This window comes from Schistocerca piceifrons, chromosome X (assembly GCF_021461385.2).
Source record: "Schistocerca piceifrons isolate TAMUIC-IGC-003096 chromosome X, iqSchPice1.1, whole genome shotgun sequence".
Lineage (NCBI taxonomy): Eukaryota > Metazoa > Arthropoda > Insecta > Orthoptera > Acrididae > Schistocerca > Schistocerca piceifrons.
The window spans coordinates 812967428-812987143 of NC_060149.1; the positions used below are offsets into that span (position 1 = coordinate 812967428).

The following is a 19716-nucleotide window of genomic DNA, read 5'->3' on the forward strand; positions in this document are numbered from 1 at the left end:
GTGCTGGGTGAGATTAAAAGATTCAATAATATTTACGTTATATTTCCCGTCAGAATTCACTTGTTCATGCCAAATGACAGGGACTTCAGGGAAATTAGGAGGAAGCTGAAGGACAAAATATACTATACAATGGATGATGACATTTAACTCTTAAAACATTCCTAAAAAAATGATGTTTTCAGTGTTCAAATGAAGGTGGATTCTTTTATCAACTACAGTTCCTGGTAGCCTATATTCTACAAAAGAATTTGGCCGACCTATGATTCATATGGTAAAATTGTTCCTAGACACCTGAAAAGGATTCTCACTATTTCAGAATACCATGAGACACCCTTTTCAGCTGAAAACCTGCATAGAGTTACGTGCAACATGAATACTGCTGGTTTGATGATGGAGACTTTCAGGCTGAGAAAAGTTGTACAATCTTTGGAACTTCCTTTAAAGGAAGCCTACATATCTGTACTGGCTATAAATAGCAACAAAATTGATGAAATCAAGAAATATTTGGCCAATATCCCTCAAGACAAGATGCAGTTTTGGAATTCAGTCACATCATGGCTCACAACAGCTGAATCTTGAGATGTAGAGGAAGATAACAGAGTAACGCAACCATGCAAAATGTCAATTATTATTCAGAAATATATAACAAATAACTTTTATTACAATAAGAGACATTTATATGGATGATGATGATGATGGTGATGATGAAGAAGAAGAAGATGATTATAATTGTGTGTTTAAAGGGACTGAACTATTGGGTCATCAATCCCTCCATTTAATTAGAGAAACAAATAAAAAGGTAAAAAGTGAAAAAAGTGGGGAATTGGCTGCTCCAACTATATAAGCAAGTCAAAGAATTTGAAAAAGAATGTGAACTAGTTGTAATGTGATAGATAAAAGAAAATAGAGAGAACCCAGGCAGCATCCAACACAAGAGGGCCTAAAAGCGCAACAAGGTGAGGGGGAAGGAAAGTAACCTGCGGTCTCATGGGACATACCTGTTGCATGGGGAGGCTCTCCCTCTCCACAAACACCCCTAAGACTGAAAGTGGAGGAGTATTATACTTGTAGTTTACTGTGAAATCCGCTCTGCCTCAGAAAATACACTTTGGTAGTGGTTGTCTCATCATCCACAAGCATCTGAGGTAGTGAGGTAGGCAAGATAGTATGCCACAGATCAGCCAGCATGGCGCACTCATCAAGAACATGTGCTATCAACAGTAGACTACCGCAGCTGCATTGAGGAAGATATCCCTGATGCAGTAGGAACTCATGGGGGAATCTCTTGTGGCCAATGTGTAGGTGGCGCAACACAATGGCATATTTCTGAGAGGCCTGGAAAGATGTGAGCCACACCCCAGCGAACCCTTTAATCCCTCTCAATTTAGGCTGTAGTATCCTGCCATTACAATTCCCAGAGCCTTAAAATATTGGATTGAAGTAGTAATCATAAGTTGGTGCTGGTATTCTGATGTCAAGTTGATCTTCTGAAGCTGAATCATTGGCTAGATGATTGGCAAGTTCATTTCCTGGAATACCTATGTGGCTTGGTGTCCAGATGAAGGTCACCAACTTTCCAGAGCTGTAGAGGTCAACCAGTAGACCCTGGATATTGGCAACCAGAAGATTTTTGGAATAGCAGAGGGATATGCTTTTTAAGTAACTTATGGAATCACTACAGATCAGAAAGTTCTTTGTGGCCAAGGATTTGACTTACCGCAAAGCCTAAGATGTGGAAGCCTCAGCAGTGTATAAGCTGCACATTCTCAGCATAAGTAAAAAGCATAACCAACCCTGTTGTTGACTTTGATCCATCCATGTAGATGCATACCAAATTTGAATAATCGTGGAGGACTGAATGAAACACGTGCTGGAGAAGGGTAGGATCAGCATCATCCTCGGGCCACAAAAGAGGTTCATCCATATCACAGGACAGGGCTCAGATCACAAAGGGTGTTGAGAGGGAGCTCTAGAAATGCAGACTAAAGGAGGCTGTTGGAGGTCCTTCAGTAGTGTATCAAGTTGGACACCAGCTGGTCTACTCAGTTTGGGTGATGCACAGTCTCAACTGTTGGTTGGAGAACAGAGTTGAGTAACATGGGTGAGTATGCATCTGACTTGTAACTGCATAATTTGCCAGAAGCTGCTGTCACCTAAACCGCAGTGGTGGGCCACTGACTTTCACTAGTAGGCTGTCAACAGGGCTCATACAGAAGACCCCTGCTGCCAACTGCACGCCAGTGTGGTGAAGAGCACCCTCAAAGCTCAGTATGGATGGTGCTGCTGACCTATAGGCAACACATCCATAGTCCAAAGCCGGATAACATCAGCACCTTGTAAAACCTCAGGACAATGTAATCAGTGTCCCAGGAGGTAGTAATAAGAAAATTGAGAGCATTCAGCTTCTTCAAGCAAGTTGCCTTAGGCAAGTGTACATGTGGCAGCCAAGTTAGCTTGTCATCAAATAAAATACCTAAGAATTGAAGACTGTCGGTGACTTCAAGTACATGGTCACCAAGATAAATTTCTGAGTGCGGGTGCAGTCTGAAGTCAGGAAAAATGCACAACATGATTTTGCAGGAGAAAATTAATAGCCATGATTCAAGGCCCAGTCATGAACTCTCCAGACAGCCCCCTAAAGTTGGCCCTCAGCAGTACAAAGTGACGCAGAGGCATAATCAGGCAAAGTTCATCCGCATACAGTGACAGAGAGATTGTGGGACCCACTGCATTTAAGATACCATGGATGGTGATAGCGAACAGCGTTATGCTTAGAACCGATCCTTATGGCACTCCAGTTTCATGCTCATGTTGGTTGCTGAGAGTCGAACCTATCTGGAACTGAAAAAGTCAGAGAGAGAGGAAATTCTGGATGAAAATGGGTAAACTGCCCAGAAACTCCACTCATGCAGTGTAGATTGGATGTGATGTCACCAGGTGGTATCATATGCCTTCAGCAGGTCTGTCCAACACCAACAAAGCCACCCCGTTTCCCCTTACGTCATATGTGACTTTTACATGAATATAATAAGCAAGTATACCTACATCAAAAAACAGAAACACATGTCAAAAGATCAACTGCACTAAATTGTTTTTTTCCCTCTCTTGTGTAAAAGTAGGAAACTTGGACATGTTGCCTTTCAGCACTAAGCAGTTCAATTGTGTCTTCTGGGACTAATAATCAGTATAAAAAAATGAATAACAGCTGATATCAAATGTCTTTTTAAAAATTCTTTAGGAATTTAACGTATCACATGGAAAATTAAGGTGGGAAAATTGTTACAAAGAGAGAGAGAAAGGCTGACCAAATAGTACCTACCTTCAGCAGGTGCCAATATTAACAAACTAGATTATAGGCTTATGTGAGGAAAGAGCAATTATTGAGGAAATGTAGCGTGATGATCTGTTGTCAGGGCACTCAGGCCCTCAGCTAAAAGGAACCTACCTGGTGTGATGGTGTCGAAAGGTCCTTCTTGTAACAGCTGGATTCCTCTCAAAATAGGAGCTGAGTGACCTTCCCCTCCCTTCTAAATTTCCCCAATTGAACTCTCCTTCCTCTCTGAAGAAAGGGCATACAGTTCTTTAAGGTTCTCTAAGTATTTATAATCATCATCATCATCATCATCATCATCATCATCATCAAGATATTCAGCCAAGTCACAGATAGCAATGCATGCCACTTATGAACCACAGAGAACACAAGTTCAGTGTGGTGTTTTTAAATCAGTGTTCTGTGAATAGACAACAGTATTTTTGCTAACAGAAATATGATTTCATGAAGTACATGAAAATTTAAATACAGAAAAATAAGAAATCTGTTTTCTGTAATAATCAACCAGTATTTCTGTTTACAACAGGACAATCCTTCTGCACAATTAGATGAGTATAGACCTGTCAACATTATTCGGGTTTTCAAATATATAAAAGAATTGTCAAAATTAATGATTCACAATGTAAATACACTGATAAGATGAAATAAAAACATGTTTGAGAGGTAAGCAGTATTCCAGAGACTAATGTGTGTTGTTATAATTAATGACAAAAAAGCAACTTTTCTGCATACATAGGGAACTTGGCAACCTTCATCACATCGGCTACGTTGTATTACTATGATATCCATTTATGTACATGGTACACAAAAGTAAATACTCCAAGACAAAAAATGCTCTTCCTATCACAAGTCATGAAAGTTTAACTGATAATTTATTCTAGTATCAAATGTGTTAAATTAACAAATAGCTGTTCCCTCATCTTTTGGGCATGCATCCAGGACAAAATTATTTCTTCTGATATTTCAGATGATAACTGGACTGCCACTTCAAAGTGAGTTGGAGACTAAATTACAATCAGTTGATGCAAATATGCATGCCCGAAAGCTGACGGAGTATTCTATCTGCTGGGAAAACTTCAAGAAACAAACAGTTGATTAATCATAAAATAAATTTATTTCAAATTTTGCAGCTGACAAATTTAACATTTACTGAAACATTATTGTATGTGTTGGAACAGATGCATCCTTAAGTTGTTTTATTAATGTGGTTACATTTAACTAGTAATGCAGAACACCTCTCAGATATTGGCAATTGGCACTCAAACCCATTGACAGAATAGTTATGTTACAGAAGATGTACATCACCAATTATTCTGTAGCCAAACAAGGTTACATGAGTTTCCATCACGTGGAACCAAACTCATCCATCCATTTCTCAAACTTCTTAATATCTTCTTTGGAGACACTTTTATGACATCTCGCTAATGCTTCCTGGAAATCTTGCATTGTTACAGGGAGGTCTAGTTCTTCTTTAGGCAATTGCTTAATTTGGTCTGGCCGTAACCCTGCAATTTTGCGTCTCATTGACATCATTGATGCATCACTGTAACAAGAGAGAACATTTGGTACAGAAACGATTCAGCCCATAAATAAGCCCCTATTCAGTTAATGAGCTGAAAATTTCATGGACATCCACTTAGTGAAATGAATTCTTTTGTCTTAAGCAGTGCATGTATTAGGGTGAAATGTGTGAAGAACATTTTTCTATATGGTTGGCAAAATATAAATTGTATACCAAATGAAAAGAATGCAGCTTTTAAATTTTTATTTGCTAATGACTGTGACAGTGGTTTAAGGGTGCTAAATGGTATAGTTTTATCAGGATCCTTGCAGAATATGAACTAAATGCTTATTGAGAAGCCTTTCCTCTTACACAATCTTCTTGGGACAACAGTCCATGGACACATACTAGACAATTTAAAGACTGTCTAGCAATGACAGTAGAGACAGTGGTTGCACAACAACATATTTAAATGGCTAATAGTCACACATGGGAACATGTGTATTCACATGTAAATTCATCCATTTTCCTTGTGCTTAAATAAAACTACAAAATAGTCATGAAATAAAAAGGTAAATTAGCTGAAGAAAGTTTTAAAGTTATTCCCTGGTACAAGTGGCTGGCTAAAACACTAATAAAAACGTAGAAATAGTCAGCAACTGTGGGAACAAGTAAATGTTGGGTAACAGTATACGCACATACAATCACCACATATGTATACATGTATAGCTACATTGTGCTGGTTGAAACACTGTGCTATGACTGCAATTCTCAAGCTCGATTGGGGGTGAGAGTTCTGTCAGGTAGAGTGGGGGAGGGGAGAAAGGAAACAGACAGCAGAAGGCAGGGTTGTGGAAGGGTGGCTGATGGCTGGAAGTGAGGCAGCATGTACACGGGATAGGAACGTGGGAGGGAAAGACAGCAGGTGCCCAGAATAAGAATGTGACATGGGAACTGGCATCGTTTAGTTTGTGCAGTTCATGGTGGATGATGATGGATACAGTGGTTCGTGTGCACGATTGCAAGGTCTTTAATGCCTGGACAAAAATAATAAGATCAGTGGCAGCAAAATGCATCAAACAAGATCAAAAACAGCAACGGAAATTGAAAGTGACAAAACTGCGGCAAATCATATGTGCACCCACACTGAAGTATGAAAAGAAGGTCTCATATCAACACTAAAACAGGAGGAAGTGGTAGGAGCTAAAGCAACATAGCAGCTGGCCGTGGCTGGCTGATTGCAGGAAGAAGAAAAGATGAGCCAGCCACACCGCAACACACAAAAACCTCCAGCCTAAAAGCTGAGGCCAGAGTCCAGAAACATCACAAAACCTTAAAACTCTGACCACACTCACCTCGTCATCAGCTAAAATAGAGGTTAGATCCCCACCAAGATTCAGTTCTGCCCTCTCATTATGATAGAGAATGCACTCAGTTAAAATATGGTGTACAGTGATTTGCACACTACAGGCATCACAAACTGGGGCGGCAGCGGGGCGCGGGGGGCTCTTGCTGTTGTAAGAAGCCATGTTTAAGACAACAGTGACCAGAGGCATTTAAGGATCACTTCAGCCTGCTCGAGTCACTGGTTGGAGGAATACTTGACTTCATTGACCACAGCTTATTGTTCATTCTTCCTTCCAAAATTGAATACCCACATGCCCTGCTGCCCAGAAAAATGACTCCTGCTTCCCCCACCACTGAAGGAAATACAGTTGATCATATATCAGTGCAACAATTTCTCAGATGGATAAAATTTCTGCAATGATTCAGTGCATTAAGGGAATGAGAGCAGACGAGAAACCTTGTGTCCTGAACACATCACATCTGCTATAGCGATTTCAGTATCACATGCAAGTCTGCTGAAAAAATGATATAGGTGTGAGGAAGGTGAATCCTCATGACACAGTTTAGGAACACTATGGAACAGCCAAGGGGGTCCTGTTGTTTGGATCCATCAGAGTACACCATTGTAAAATCACACTGCCTATCTAAAACTGTAGAAAACAGAGATTGAAATGTAAGATCTAGGGTTCAATCTTTCATACAATTCGTCAAGTCTGGGCCTCTGGAGGAGCCAAGATGGAAATCTGCTCCATCCCCAATGTAAAACATTAAAACCAACCACAAATCTCTATAAAGCAATCCTTCATGTGAACAGGGTCTCATCACTGGCTGCCAATTAGGAAAAAACCTTTCCACTGGAGGTCGAGCAATGGCAGAGATGTATGGCATGGACACCATTTTATATGCCTGGCACACCATGAGCACCCGTCGCCAGATGTTAAGCAGTGGTTCAGTAGCATCAGCATAGAGGCTCGGGATGGGGCTTATTCGGAACACCTGAATGGCCAGCCGAATCCTTTCATGGTGCACCATGTCCAACACCTTTTAACAAGAAGGTCTTGCAGACCAATACACTGTGCACCCAAAATCAAGCTGAGATCACATGAAGGCTCAGTAAAACTGGAGCAGACAAGTCCTGTCTGCCCCCCATGAATTGTGGCTCAGACATTTTAAAATACTCAGCACTTTGAGGGACTGTCTTTTCAGGCCTTTAAGGTGTGGCTAACATGTAAGCTTCGAGTCAAATATGAGGCCCAGAAACATCACTGTGTCTTTAAAATTAAGAACAGTTTCCCTCATCCTCAATTCAGGAAAGATTAAAACAGAATGGAAATAGTTAAAAAGAATGCACACAGATTTTTTATTTGAAAACTTAAAACCCCACTCCTCCATCCATTCATCCAATCAACAAAGAGTTATTTGGAAATGACAGATTTTCATTGAAAGGCTTGGAGAGGAACAAAAGACAGAAATCACCCACAAACAAGGAACACTGGACAGGACATTTAACTGACACAATACTATTAATAGCTATGGCGAAGACAGTCACATTTAAAACACAGCTTTGAGGGACATCGTTCTCCCGCTCAAATTAAGCAGAGAGGACATGATAGACTTGGTATTAAAAATAGTGTGGCAAGAGGAAGGGTCAAATAAAAATGGGAAGGCATTCACAAAAACCCCATTTGTGGAGCTGTCCAAAGATACAATGCCTCCAAGTAATATCATATGCCTTCTAAATTTCAAAAAATATAGTCAGAAGGTGATGCTGGTGCAGGAAAGTGTGTAGTGCAGACACCTCCCAGAAGGACAGGTTATCATAGGTGGAGCAGTATCTCCTGGACCCACACTGAAAGCGACTAAGGAGCTGCCTGGATTCTAAGATTCAGATGAGGCGGTGGTTGACCATCCACTCCAAGGTCTTCCCCATGCAGCTAGTGAGGGCAACACTATAATAACTACTCAGGCATGTGCTGTCTTTCCCGGGTCTTAAAAGAGGAATTAAAATTGCCTCTCTCCACGAGTCAGGAAGGTAACCTGATGCTCAAATGACATTAAAAAGGAAAAGGAGAATTTCTTTGCTTCACCCTGTGAGGTGCTGTAGCATACTATAATGGATTGTATCATGATCAGCAGATGTATCATGAGCCACAGACAACACAGACTCCAGCTCCCACATGGACCAGGAACAGTTGTACTCTTCATCAGTTGTGGACTAGAAGTCCCAACTGCCCCTCTCAGCAGTCACTCTGTGGCCTGTGGCACTGGAAAGTTGGATCATGACTGGCAGTGGCAATAACAGTGGCAAAATAGGCGGCCACAGTCTGGAAAATGTCTCGCAGGCTGGTTTGGAGAGTGCCATTCCGAAGTATGGCAGCCACTGGGCACTTCCCTGATCTCTCATAAATCCTCCTGATTGTCTGCCATAAAACGGTACTCTTTGTGGAATGGCTAATGGTGTTCAGGAACCATAGTCATGATATCTTCTTGCTCTCTCAAGTAATTCAGTGGCATTCAGCCCTTGCCACCCGAAAGGCAGTGAGGTTCTATGCAGTTGGCGGCACTTGAACCTAAGCAGAACAGCAGCCTAGCTGGGCCTGATTGCAGAGAGGCAGTACTTGCTCCACCAAGGGACAGGTGGCCTTTACAGTTGTCCAGGGAACTGCTGAATCAATGCTTCAGCGGTGTGGTCAGTCACTTCATTAATAGGTGTTCACCCATTCCTGGACACTGTTCAGAGTTCAAACTCTGCAAGGCTGCTGTAAAGTGTCTATTATCCTCTACTGAGTGCCCATTGCTGTTATCTGTTGGGCACCAATCTGCCTGGTGGATCCAGATCAGAAAGTGATCACCGACTTGCAAGTCTTTGACCACTTCCCATTGAATATCGTGCGCAAGGGCCAGAAAGCAAAGTGAGGTACTGAGAGTACAACACTGTTGCAGTGCAGAAGCATGCACTCAGCCCCATATTTATCAAATCTGTACACAACAACAAGAGGAGCATCTCTATTGAAATACCACTGGGGAAGATGCACCAAAAAACTGGTATAGTCATGCATATTGAATTACAGATATATGTAAACAGGCAGAATATGGCGCTGCAGTCAGCAACACCTACATAAGACAACAAGTGTCTGGCGCAGTTGTTACGGATACTGCTGCTGCTACAATGCCAGGGTTTCAAGATTTAAGTGAGTTTGAACGTGGTGTAATAATCAGGGCACGAGTGACGGGACACAGTATCTCTGAGGTAGTGATGAAGAGGGGATTTTCCTGTATGAAAATTTCACGTGTCTACCACGAATATCAGTAATCTAGTAAAACATCAAACCTCTGACATCACTGTGGCCAGAAAAAGATCCTGCAAGAATGTGACCAACGATGGCAGAAGAGAATCATTCAAGGTGACAGAAGTGCAACCCTTCCATAAATTGCTGCTGATTTCAATGCTGGGCCATCAGCAAGTGTCAACGTGGGGACCATTCAACAAAACATCATTGATATGGGATTTCGGAGGTGAAGGCCCACTCGTGTACCCATGATGACCGCATGACACAAAGCTTTATGCCTCACCTGGGCCCATCAACACCAACATTGGACTGCTGATGACTGGAAACATGTTGCCTGGTTAGCCAAGTCAATTGCATCAAGCAGATGGAGACAACCTCATGAATCCTTGGACCGTGCATGTCAGCATGGGACTGTTCAGGCTGGTGGAGGCTCTGTAATTGCGTAGGACGTATGCAGCTGGAGTGATATGGGACCCATGATATGTCTAGATATGACTCTGACAGGTGACATTTATGTAAGCATCCTGCCTGATCACCTGCATCCATTCATGTCCATTGTGCATTCTGACGGACTTGGGCAATTCAAGCAGGACAATGCGATAACTCACATGTCCAAAATTGCTACAGAGTGGCTCCGGGAACACTCTTCCAAGTTTAAACACTTCAGATGGCTTCAAGCTCCCCAGACATGAACATTATTGAGCATATCTGGAATGCTTTGGAATGTGTTCTTCAGAAGAGATCTCAACTCCCTCGTAGTCTCATGGATTTATGGACAGCCCTGCAGGATTCACGGTGTCAATTCCCTCCAGCACTACTTAAGACATTAGTTGAGTCCATGCCACATTGTGTTGTGGCACTTGTGAGTACTCATGGGTGCCCTACACTATATTAGGATGGTGTACCAGTTTCTTTGGCTCTTCAGTGTAGTTGCAGATACCCAAAGCACATTCTGTCACTGTGCACAGGCTGGCAGCTGCATTTACAGCTGCAGGTAGATGTTTCTTGATGAACCTTCATAATCTGAGTGCCAACATTGATCATCTGGACAGCCTGCTTCAATGTCAAGGCAAAAGACTTCACAAAACTTGGTGGCTGAGTGACCTTCAGTTCCTCATTTGTGCCAGAGTATGAGACACAAGTGAATCTTCTTTCCTTCGGCGAAGACAGGATAGTCCCCACCCCAAACCGGATGGGCCTGGGAGCAATTAACATACACGGGTGGGGCAGTGCACTGAAAACCCGATTCATGAGCCGTGGTACCATATCTTCCACATGTAGCTTGACTGGAACACCCTGCAGTGGTGTGTCCAGAGCACTGATACTTGAAGCAGTGCATTGGATTGGGACATAAGATCTAACTCAGAGGCAAAAAAAGTGTGCTGCAATATACCCTGGCAACCTGAATGTAGAATAAATGACATTGATTCTGAAGATCACCATCAACCCTTTTCATAACATTTTGGACTTAAATCACCCGTGCACTTTCCTGTTACTGTTGCAGTTCTTTTGTACCCATATCCACTGATGGGATATTCTCCAAGTAGCTTGGCATGCAACAGCTTGTTTACATGGGGAGCCTTGGGGTTGGGTTGTTTGGGGGAAGAGACAAAACTGTGAGGTCATCAGTCTCATTGGATTAGGGAAGGACAGGAAAGGAAGTTGGCCATGACCTTTCAAAGGAACCATCCCGGCATTTGCCTGGAGCGATTTAGGGAAATCACGGAAAACCTAATCAGGATGGCCGGATGCGAGATTGAACCGTCATCCTCCAGAATGCGAGTCCATGGGGAGCCTTCATAGTCTCAACAGGGAGTATCATTGCACAGCCCCTCAATAGATTTGAGTTGCCCTGCAACTCCCTCCAGAGCTTTATGGATACAGAAAGGCAACAATTTTTCAAAAGAACCGTGCTCATGTTTCATCACAAGATGTGGTCCATTACTGTTAATCCTTTCCCTGAAATTAAGAGATGTCACAGCTGGACTAGCCACATGAGGCCTCTTAGGAGTTTGCATGTTAATACTGCACAAAGGACCATCTGAACTGCTGAGGCAGAAACGTTAGGCTTCATGGAGTTCCCATGAGCAGCTGGGGAAAGAAGTCCCACTAGCCCGGGTAAACCATATACATTTGATGTGCACCAGGTTCCCCAGAGGTCGCCCCACTAGTGACTGTTCCTCCTCAAAAATCGTGCATTTCTTCAGCATGCAGCACACCTTGAGAGTGAGTTTTTTTTTTTTTTTTTTTAAATACATGTTTTTACCATCCTCATGATCCGGGTGGTTAAGCCAAGATCCCCGGTCCATGTGACACACAACGTTCCAGTGCCACCCTGTACAGTTGTCGCTGAAGCATGCCTAGAGATTATGGTGACAGGGGACTGGCAGCACTTACCATTTCCCTGCTCAAGAACCCCACGGCTGTCACGCCCCTACCCAGCAAACGAATGCTGGGCACCTGAGGGCATGGCGATAATGATGCCATGAATGTGGAAGATTGGATTTGGGTGACAGAACAGAGCAAGGTGAGACTGGAGGACAGAGGGTGTGAGTGGAGGGATGGAGGGCATGACTGCAGGGATGGAGGGCGTATCAATAATCCCCCCTCCCCCCTCCAGGACATCCTACTCCAGCCTCATCACAGGCTTATTCTATACTTCGGATGCAGGGCCACCTGTGAATGCAGTCATGTCATAACAGCTCTGCTGCAATTTCTGCACAGCATGTTAAGAGCGCAATCACCAAACAAATGTTCACCCAAATCAATGGCAACAGCCAAACTATGGCCAAGAATAGAGTTGACTGTTGACTACCCATTGGCGGAACATACTGATGAAGATAATATGCTCAGTTCCAGTAACTGCTTCACAACCTGTGGCCCCCTTCCCAACACCAGTTTCTCTGAACTATGCAGATGGGAACTGTTCTTTAATGACATCCTTCATCCCCAGAATCCTCCTTGCATCAATCTTCACTAGCCCCCTGCCCAACCTCCCCTCATTTTGCACTGACACACTTCCTCAGACTCCCCAGTCTCTATTATGTACCCCCTCGCAATCCACTCGCCCATGTCACCACCACCACCACGTGATGCACAAACTTGGTAATGCTGCTGCCCCTGTCACATTCTATCCCGTGTACCTGTTGCTTCTCCCTCCTGAATTCCTATCCCATGCATCTGCTCTGCCTCCTTAAAAGCCATCAGACACACTTCCCCAACCCCCTTGTCTGCCCCTGTCCACTCCATTCAACAATACCCCTCACCCCTAATGAACTTCCAGCATGCTGGAATTATTTTAGATCAGCAACTTCTGTTAATCAGTACAACAAAAAACAAGTCAAAGTCACCAATTTCATTTTTTTATTCACCCAATGACTAGTTTTGGGCTGAGACCCATTTTCAAATCATTGAAACAGATAGTCAAAATGGTATTTCTGAAAATGCAAAAACCATGTCAAAAATGTATACATACTATTAAGTGCAAACGGACAGTCACAGTGCATACAGACAACCTGTATGCACTGTGACTGTGTACGTTTGCACTTCATAATACATATACATTTTTTATATGGTTTTCGCATTTTTGGAAATACCAGATTATCTATATGCACTGTGACTGTACATTTGCACTTCATAATACATGTACATTTTTGACATGGTTTTTGCATTTTCAGAAATACATTTTTGACTATCTGTTACAATGATTTGAAAATGGGTCCCAGCCCAAAACTAGGCACTGAGGGAATAAAAAAAGTGAAATCTGCAATTTTGCCTGGTTTTTTTGTTGTACCCCTTACCCCTTTCCCCTGTAGCACTGCAGTCCCAGCACAATTTAGTGTGTGTGTGTGGGGGGGAGGGGGGGGAGGGGGAGGGGGGGGGAGTGTGCTTGCTCTTGCTCTCTCTCTTCTTTCTCCTTTGTAAAAGAAGTGTGTGTCTGAAAGTTGTCTGTCTGTTTGTTTGTGAGCTGTCAATGACTGAACACCTCTATTATTTGGTGAGTTGTTATTTTTATTTCTAAACTAATTTATATTGAATGAGAAATGGATATACAGTCCAAATTGTAAAAATGTTTCAGATAATCATGGATGGCTTGATTACTGATTAAAGTATGAAACAGCAAGTCAAATACATTAAATTAACCTACCCAACAATTTGAGCAGGAGTCCTGACAACACACAAAATCTTAATATATTTACTACGCTTTTCTCCTTATTACTTAAAACATTGGAAAAACAGTTATCAAGAAAAATTATTACCCTCTTGTCAGAATACAAAATGCAACAAGGAAGATGTGGCACACTGACACTGGTACACCACAATCACCACATACCACTGGTCAAGCCTGATGAGGTGCCTGTGTGTCAGAGGACAGTGCTTGTTCTCAGTAGTGTTAAAGCCATTTCCATTTATGTGATGAATGGCATTTGCCATGGAAACTATAGACTTCACCAGCCTAAATTCATTATTTTGTACCTTCAGCAACACATTCTCTGACTGACACACGCCGGGCAGAGTGGCCGTGCGGTTCTAGGCGCTGCAGTCTGGAACTGAGCGACCGCTACGGTCGCAGGTTCGAATCCTGCCTCGGGCATGGATGTGTGTGATGTCCTTAGGTTAGTTAGGTTTAATTAGTTCTAAGTCCTAGGTGACTGATGACCTCAGAAGTTAAGTCACATAGTGCTCAGAGCCATTTGAACCATTTGACTGACACACAACTCTCCATCCCAACAACAAGATAATAGCACTCCAGGGTACAGAACAGGACAGTATTACTTTCCTTGCAAGCATTCCTTGCTGCTGTGTCAGCTTGCTCACTTGCTGACACGTTTGTAGTGGACATAGAGATAAAATTATTCTGTTGATTGCACCTCATTTAACCCAGACAGTAAATTTTTCTGGAACTCTAATCCCAAGGGCACTGCCACGGGAAACTACTCAGCAGTATGTCACTGCTTTGGCCCATCAATGTAAATATCTATGAATTTTGGATCTCCTCTAAAATCTTACAAAGGCCTTGTACACCAGATTTTTTTTTCTTTTTTTTGAACAAAATTTGTTGCACCATGTCAAATTTAAATGTAACCTTGGCCTCATTACTAGCCAGAGGGGATACTACCTCCAACCTGTGCAAAAACATTCACATCATTAAACTGAGCTCTGAAAGCAGCTTCTTTGCTCTAATTCTAAATGGTCTTGTTGCTCTTCTTTGGTATACATAAATTTGTTCTGAAGATGGTATGACAAGATGATTAAAAGCTGGGGGGACAGACTATACACATGTTGCACTATTAGGAACTTCTGCCCAAAAGGTTTGAGGCAGTTGCCCATCCCTGACACAGAGGCAATGAATAGGACTTGTCCTGAAGATTACTGTCATCTATCTAATGCCCTCATAGTGAACTAGAGTCAAAGGTCTTTAAATAGGATGGTTGTGGCACAGTCCAGCCTTGATAGAACAAGAAGGATCTGCATGCCACCCAGCTTCTGCCACTCAGGCACTTTTAAAATGTTTAGAGCCTTTAGACCTCTTGTTTTGAAATGCTTCACAGTGTGGTAAGTAGGCAAGTTGTCGACCAGTTCTCTTGAGACTGGAAGCCAAATAACATATTGAAAAATTGTTCATGTAAAGAGCACGATACAGGTCTTCTGCCAGTTGACACATTGCTGTTGATGATTATTGCAAAAAGGACAACACTTAATATGTTCCCCTGAGGTAGCATAGTATAAAAAGTGATAAAATGACTCTGAAATAGTCGGAACCTCCATGTGAGGAATAAAAATTCTGTTAAATTTTGGTTGCACAATATATCAAACAGATTTTAAGGTAACTGATTCAACTAAATGCTTAGGAATTACAATTATGATCAACTTAAATTGGAACCATCACAAAACATTTTGTGTGCAGGAGAAGGAAGACAGAGAAAAAGACAGCATTTCATCGGCAGAAAACTTAACAGGTGCAACCTGATAGGATTGGTGAAGACACAGAAAAAGTTTGCAGTATCATCACAAAACAGGGGATAGAATATCACAGACATGGTGAGCTGGAAAGGCAATAATTAAAACAAAGGCATTTTTCATTGCAGCAAGATCTTTCTTCGAAATTCGTAACTCCCACTTCCAAATGCCAAAATATTCATTTGGTTAACTCCCTTCTACATAGCGGGAAATGACCATCATGATAAAATGAGGGAAATCTGATCTCACAGGAAGATTTAAGTGTTCACGTTTCCCACATGCTATTTGAGAGTGGTAGTGGTGATATTTGGTTTGTGGGGCACTCAACTGCATGGCCATCAATGCCCATACAAAGTCTCAATTTTTACTCAGTCCAATTTTTTTACACAGTCCAATCTAGCCACAGTCACAAACGAAGCTGTGATGATGATGATGATGATGATGATGATGATGATGATGAAATGATGATGACAACACAAACATCCAGCCTCACATCTATTTGAAGAGTGTAATGGTCAAGAAATAGTCAAACTGGTTTTATGAACCCTCTGTGAAACACTAAGCATTAATTGTAATCATGTAGATGTAGAGGTAAGGGCACCATTCTCCCGACTATTTTTCCTGAGAGTGCACTGCCAACTCTGAGCCTAAAATTTTATCCTAAATGGCAGGATTGCACTAAATGGAAAGACAACCCCAGAAGCCCCATCCATATAGTAGTTGGTCAATTTTCTCTCACCAAGTAATGTCATATACCTTTTCAATGTCAAAAAATATTTCCATCAAGTTCTGTATACACAAAAACGCCTCTTTTACTGCTGCCTCAAGAAGTATTAGACTGTAGATTAATACCTACGAAAACCACACTGAAAGTGACTGAGGAGTTTACTGGATCCTAGAACCCATAACAAGTGGCTGTTGATCATTCATTCCAATGTGTTTCCTTTGCAGTTAGTAAGGGCAAGACTGTAATAACTACGTGGGCAGATGCGATCTTTCCTGGGTTTCAGGACATGAATCATGATTGCTTCCCTCCAATAATCAGTGTAGAACTGGGGAAGTTGTTTCCCAACTTGGTATTCAAATACTGCAATATGTCACTGAGCACTATGTCTGGTCCTGGTTTTATATTGCGAGCCACAAATACCGTATGCTCTGACTCCTCCATCCAAAAAGGGCAGTTATATTCTTCAGGGTTACTGGAGCCAAAGTTTAACCATATCCTCTCAGCTAATTTCATCTGTATTGAAATGTGAGATCCTGATTGGCATTAGACATAATTTGTTTTAAGTATTTTGACATTGTGTGGGAATAGCTACTGCTGTTACGTTTGGAATTTTTTTCTCTTCCACCTACAGAAATCTATCACGAAAGCTTCAAAGTAGCACATTGTGAATTTGTTCTTTCAAAAGCAACAGCATTTCAATGACTTGATCATATCAACATCAAAACAGGATCATCAGAGTACCCTGGCCACCAGAGAATGGGTTATCATGATAATTGCAACTAACAACAATGGAAGTCCCTTATACAACAGCACTGGAAGTAAGAACAGAGCCTTAGTGCATTGCTTAGACAAGTGGATGGAGCAGCAAACAGTATTGACAAGGATCAGGACTACAGTATTGAGCATTACCAAATAAAGATAACATTTTTACAGGTTATTGCCAAAGATGAATTTGTTCCTGTTTTGAGGGATTAAGAATGGCCCAAGTTGAACATTGTTGTACAACAAGGAGTTAGAGAAACGTCTTCAGACAGTTATAAGGTCTATCATGGGTTTCATTCCTTTTGATGCCATATATACAAAATTCTGATTTACACCTTACAACACCTTCCTGGGAATTTATTTGCAATCCCAAATTTTCCTTTGTCTTTCCATTACATACCTTTTATGAAAATATTAATGGACACAATGTATTGTGTGGTGTCACCGCCAGACACCACACTTGCTAGGTGGTAGCCTTTAAATCGGCTGTGGTCCGTTAGTATATGTCGGACCCACATGTTGCCACTATCAGGGATTGCAGACCGAGCGCCGCCACACGGCAGGTCTAGTCTAGAGAGACTCCCTAGCACTCGCCCCAGTTGGACAGCTGACTTTGCTAGGGATGGTTCACTGTCTACATATGCTCTCATTTGCAGAGACGACAGTTTAGCATAGCCTTCAGCTACGTCATTTGCTACGACCTAGCAAGGCGCCATATTCAGTTACTATGAATGTATTCTGAACATATAATATTGTGAATCATGTACCGTCAAGAGCGACATTAATCATTAATGGATTAAAGTTAAGTATCAAACTAATTATGTCCACTTTCTGAATTCTAATTCCTTGTCATATTCCAGACCTCACATCAGTATAGTCCTTCCCTCCACACGCCAGCCTGCGTGAGCTAAAACGCGTGCATTTCGGCCTCCACTAGTAACATGGTGTTGACTCTTCAGCCAACACAACATATTGTGCGTAATGTTGGTTTACTTACAGAGTAATGTAAAAAATTGGAAATAAATACATTTTCATCCAGGGACTCTACCCATGATCCTCAGATTACTATTGTGTATTCTTCTCTGCTGCCCTAACCGCTGCCTGGAAACTATATTAACATAAATGACTCGTGCCTCAGTCATTTTTCATTTCTTGCCAAGCCCTACATATGCTATAAATTTTGCCGAAACCTGTGGAGACGAGTAAGTGCAGTTCCCTAATGATCTAAGTTGCTTATGTAATGCGTATTTTCATATTGGTATTTCCCCAGACAGACTTAAATACGCTGTTGTCAAGCCACTTCACAAAGATGAAACAATCGTCAATAATTACAGCCTCTTCTCATTATTGCCAGCATTTTTTCAAAAATGTGAGAAAATCATTTAAAGAGAATTTTGGAAATCCACAAAAAGCATTCTCTGTAGCAAAAGTAATGGATTTCAAAAATGACTAAACTGACCAAGCAATATTTATCTCGAAAATAATAAGTACCATCAATAAATCAGAAACTATTAACCACTGGGAATATTTTGTAACTTAACTGAGTCTTTTGTGAACAATGATATTCTCAGGCAAGAATTAAAATGAAATAGATTCATCGTTTTCACCTATCTGCGTACCAGTAAACTCTTTCAGTACATGGTAAGAAACCTATGAAATCCAGCTCGTCCTTCATCGTACAATCTTTGGCATCTCAAAGGCAATCGCTCCCTTCTCCCATCCTGAAACTTTTGAGCTGTCCCCCATGCTACAGTCTGTAAAATACAGGCACTACACTATACCACTTCCTTAGATGCAATAAACTCTAGCCTATACTCCCTAGCAGCAGTTAGCCCTGCCACACTCCTCCCTCCCCCTTCCTCAGCCATGGATTCTATGCCATACACACAGGCAACAGATGCTATCATAAGCCTAGATATGCAAGGTGAGCAGTTTATTATGTAATGAGTTCATTATCTTACAAATTTATCAATAGTGAATTTAAATTGGAAAAGTTTTTTGAAGCAAGCAAATTTTTATACGCTGTTGAAGGACCTCCTGTCTGAAAGATTTCTCCACAGTACACTGTCATATCTGCAGTCCTGACTGTCAACTGGCGAAACCAAATGATTATTTAGTTATCCAGTATAATATGTCTGCTCATCCTTACTATGCACAGGATTTTCTACAGTAAGCTATGGGGAAAAAAATTACAGAAATCAAGTACAGCACAACATATACTTACACAAGTTAAGGACAAGAGAAGCACTTAACCTTCAGTAACACTTACCGGCAAACATTTGTAATATCTGCTCCACAGTAGCCATCAAGCTGATCAGCAATCTCCTTGAGATTCACATCAGGGTCAAGTTTCACTTCTCGCAAATTGATCCTCAATAATGCCTCACGACCTTCAACTGGAAGAACAGAACCATTTCAGACCTTTATGTTTATATTCAGCAACCAAATGAAATTGCAAAATATAACAATGGAATGCCACCCCCCCCCCCCCCAAAAGGGGGAGAGGGAAGGTGTGCAAGCACACTGTCCACTGAATAATTACTCAATCAAATAGGAGGAGAAGTCAAGCCCTTTAATCTGCAGCGAATAGTGGAAGCAATTTTTATTCCTAGTGATATACTGATTAATTCAACTGATTTTAAGTTTTTTAGGTTGCTAATGATTAACTTCACAAGGAAATAAATTTATTGTGAATATGTTAACATTTCCAGTTGCTTAAGAAGGATATTGCCCATTTCTGTGCAACAGGTACTTTGCATCTAGGTGTAAAACTGTCCCGTCATTATTAAATATATCG

At 41.7% G+C, this 19716-nt stretch overlaps 1 protein-coding gene across 1 annotated transcript in view; it reads right to left on the reverse strand.

The window, feature by feature from the left end:
* Positions 1 to 4426: 4426 nt before the first annotated feature.
* The window catches only part of LOC124721646 (katanin p60 ATPase-containing subunit A-like 1), a 116501-nt gene continuing 101211 nt past the window's right edge, over positions 4427 to 19716 (reverse strand). The window contains exons 11-12 of the mRNA XM_047246709.1: positions 19189 to 19315; positions 4427 to 4874 (exon numbers count right to left, since the gene is read on the reverse strand). Of these exons, the coding sequence (XP_047102665.1) occupies positions 4676 to 4874; positions 19189 to 19315 (326 nt within the window). The 3' untranslated portion in view covers positions 4427 to 4675. The remainder of the gene's footprint in view (positions 4875 to 19188; positions 19316 to 19716) is intronic.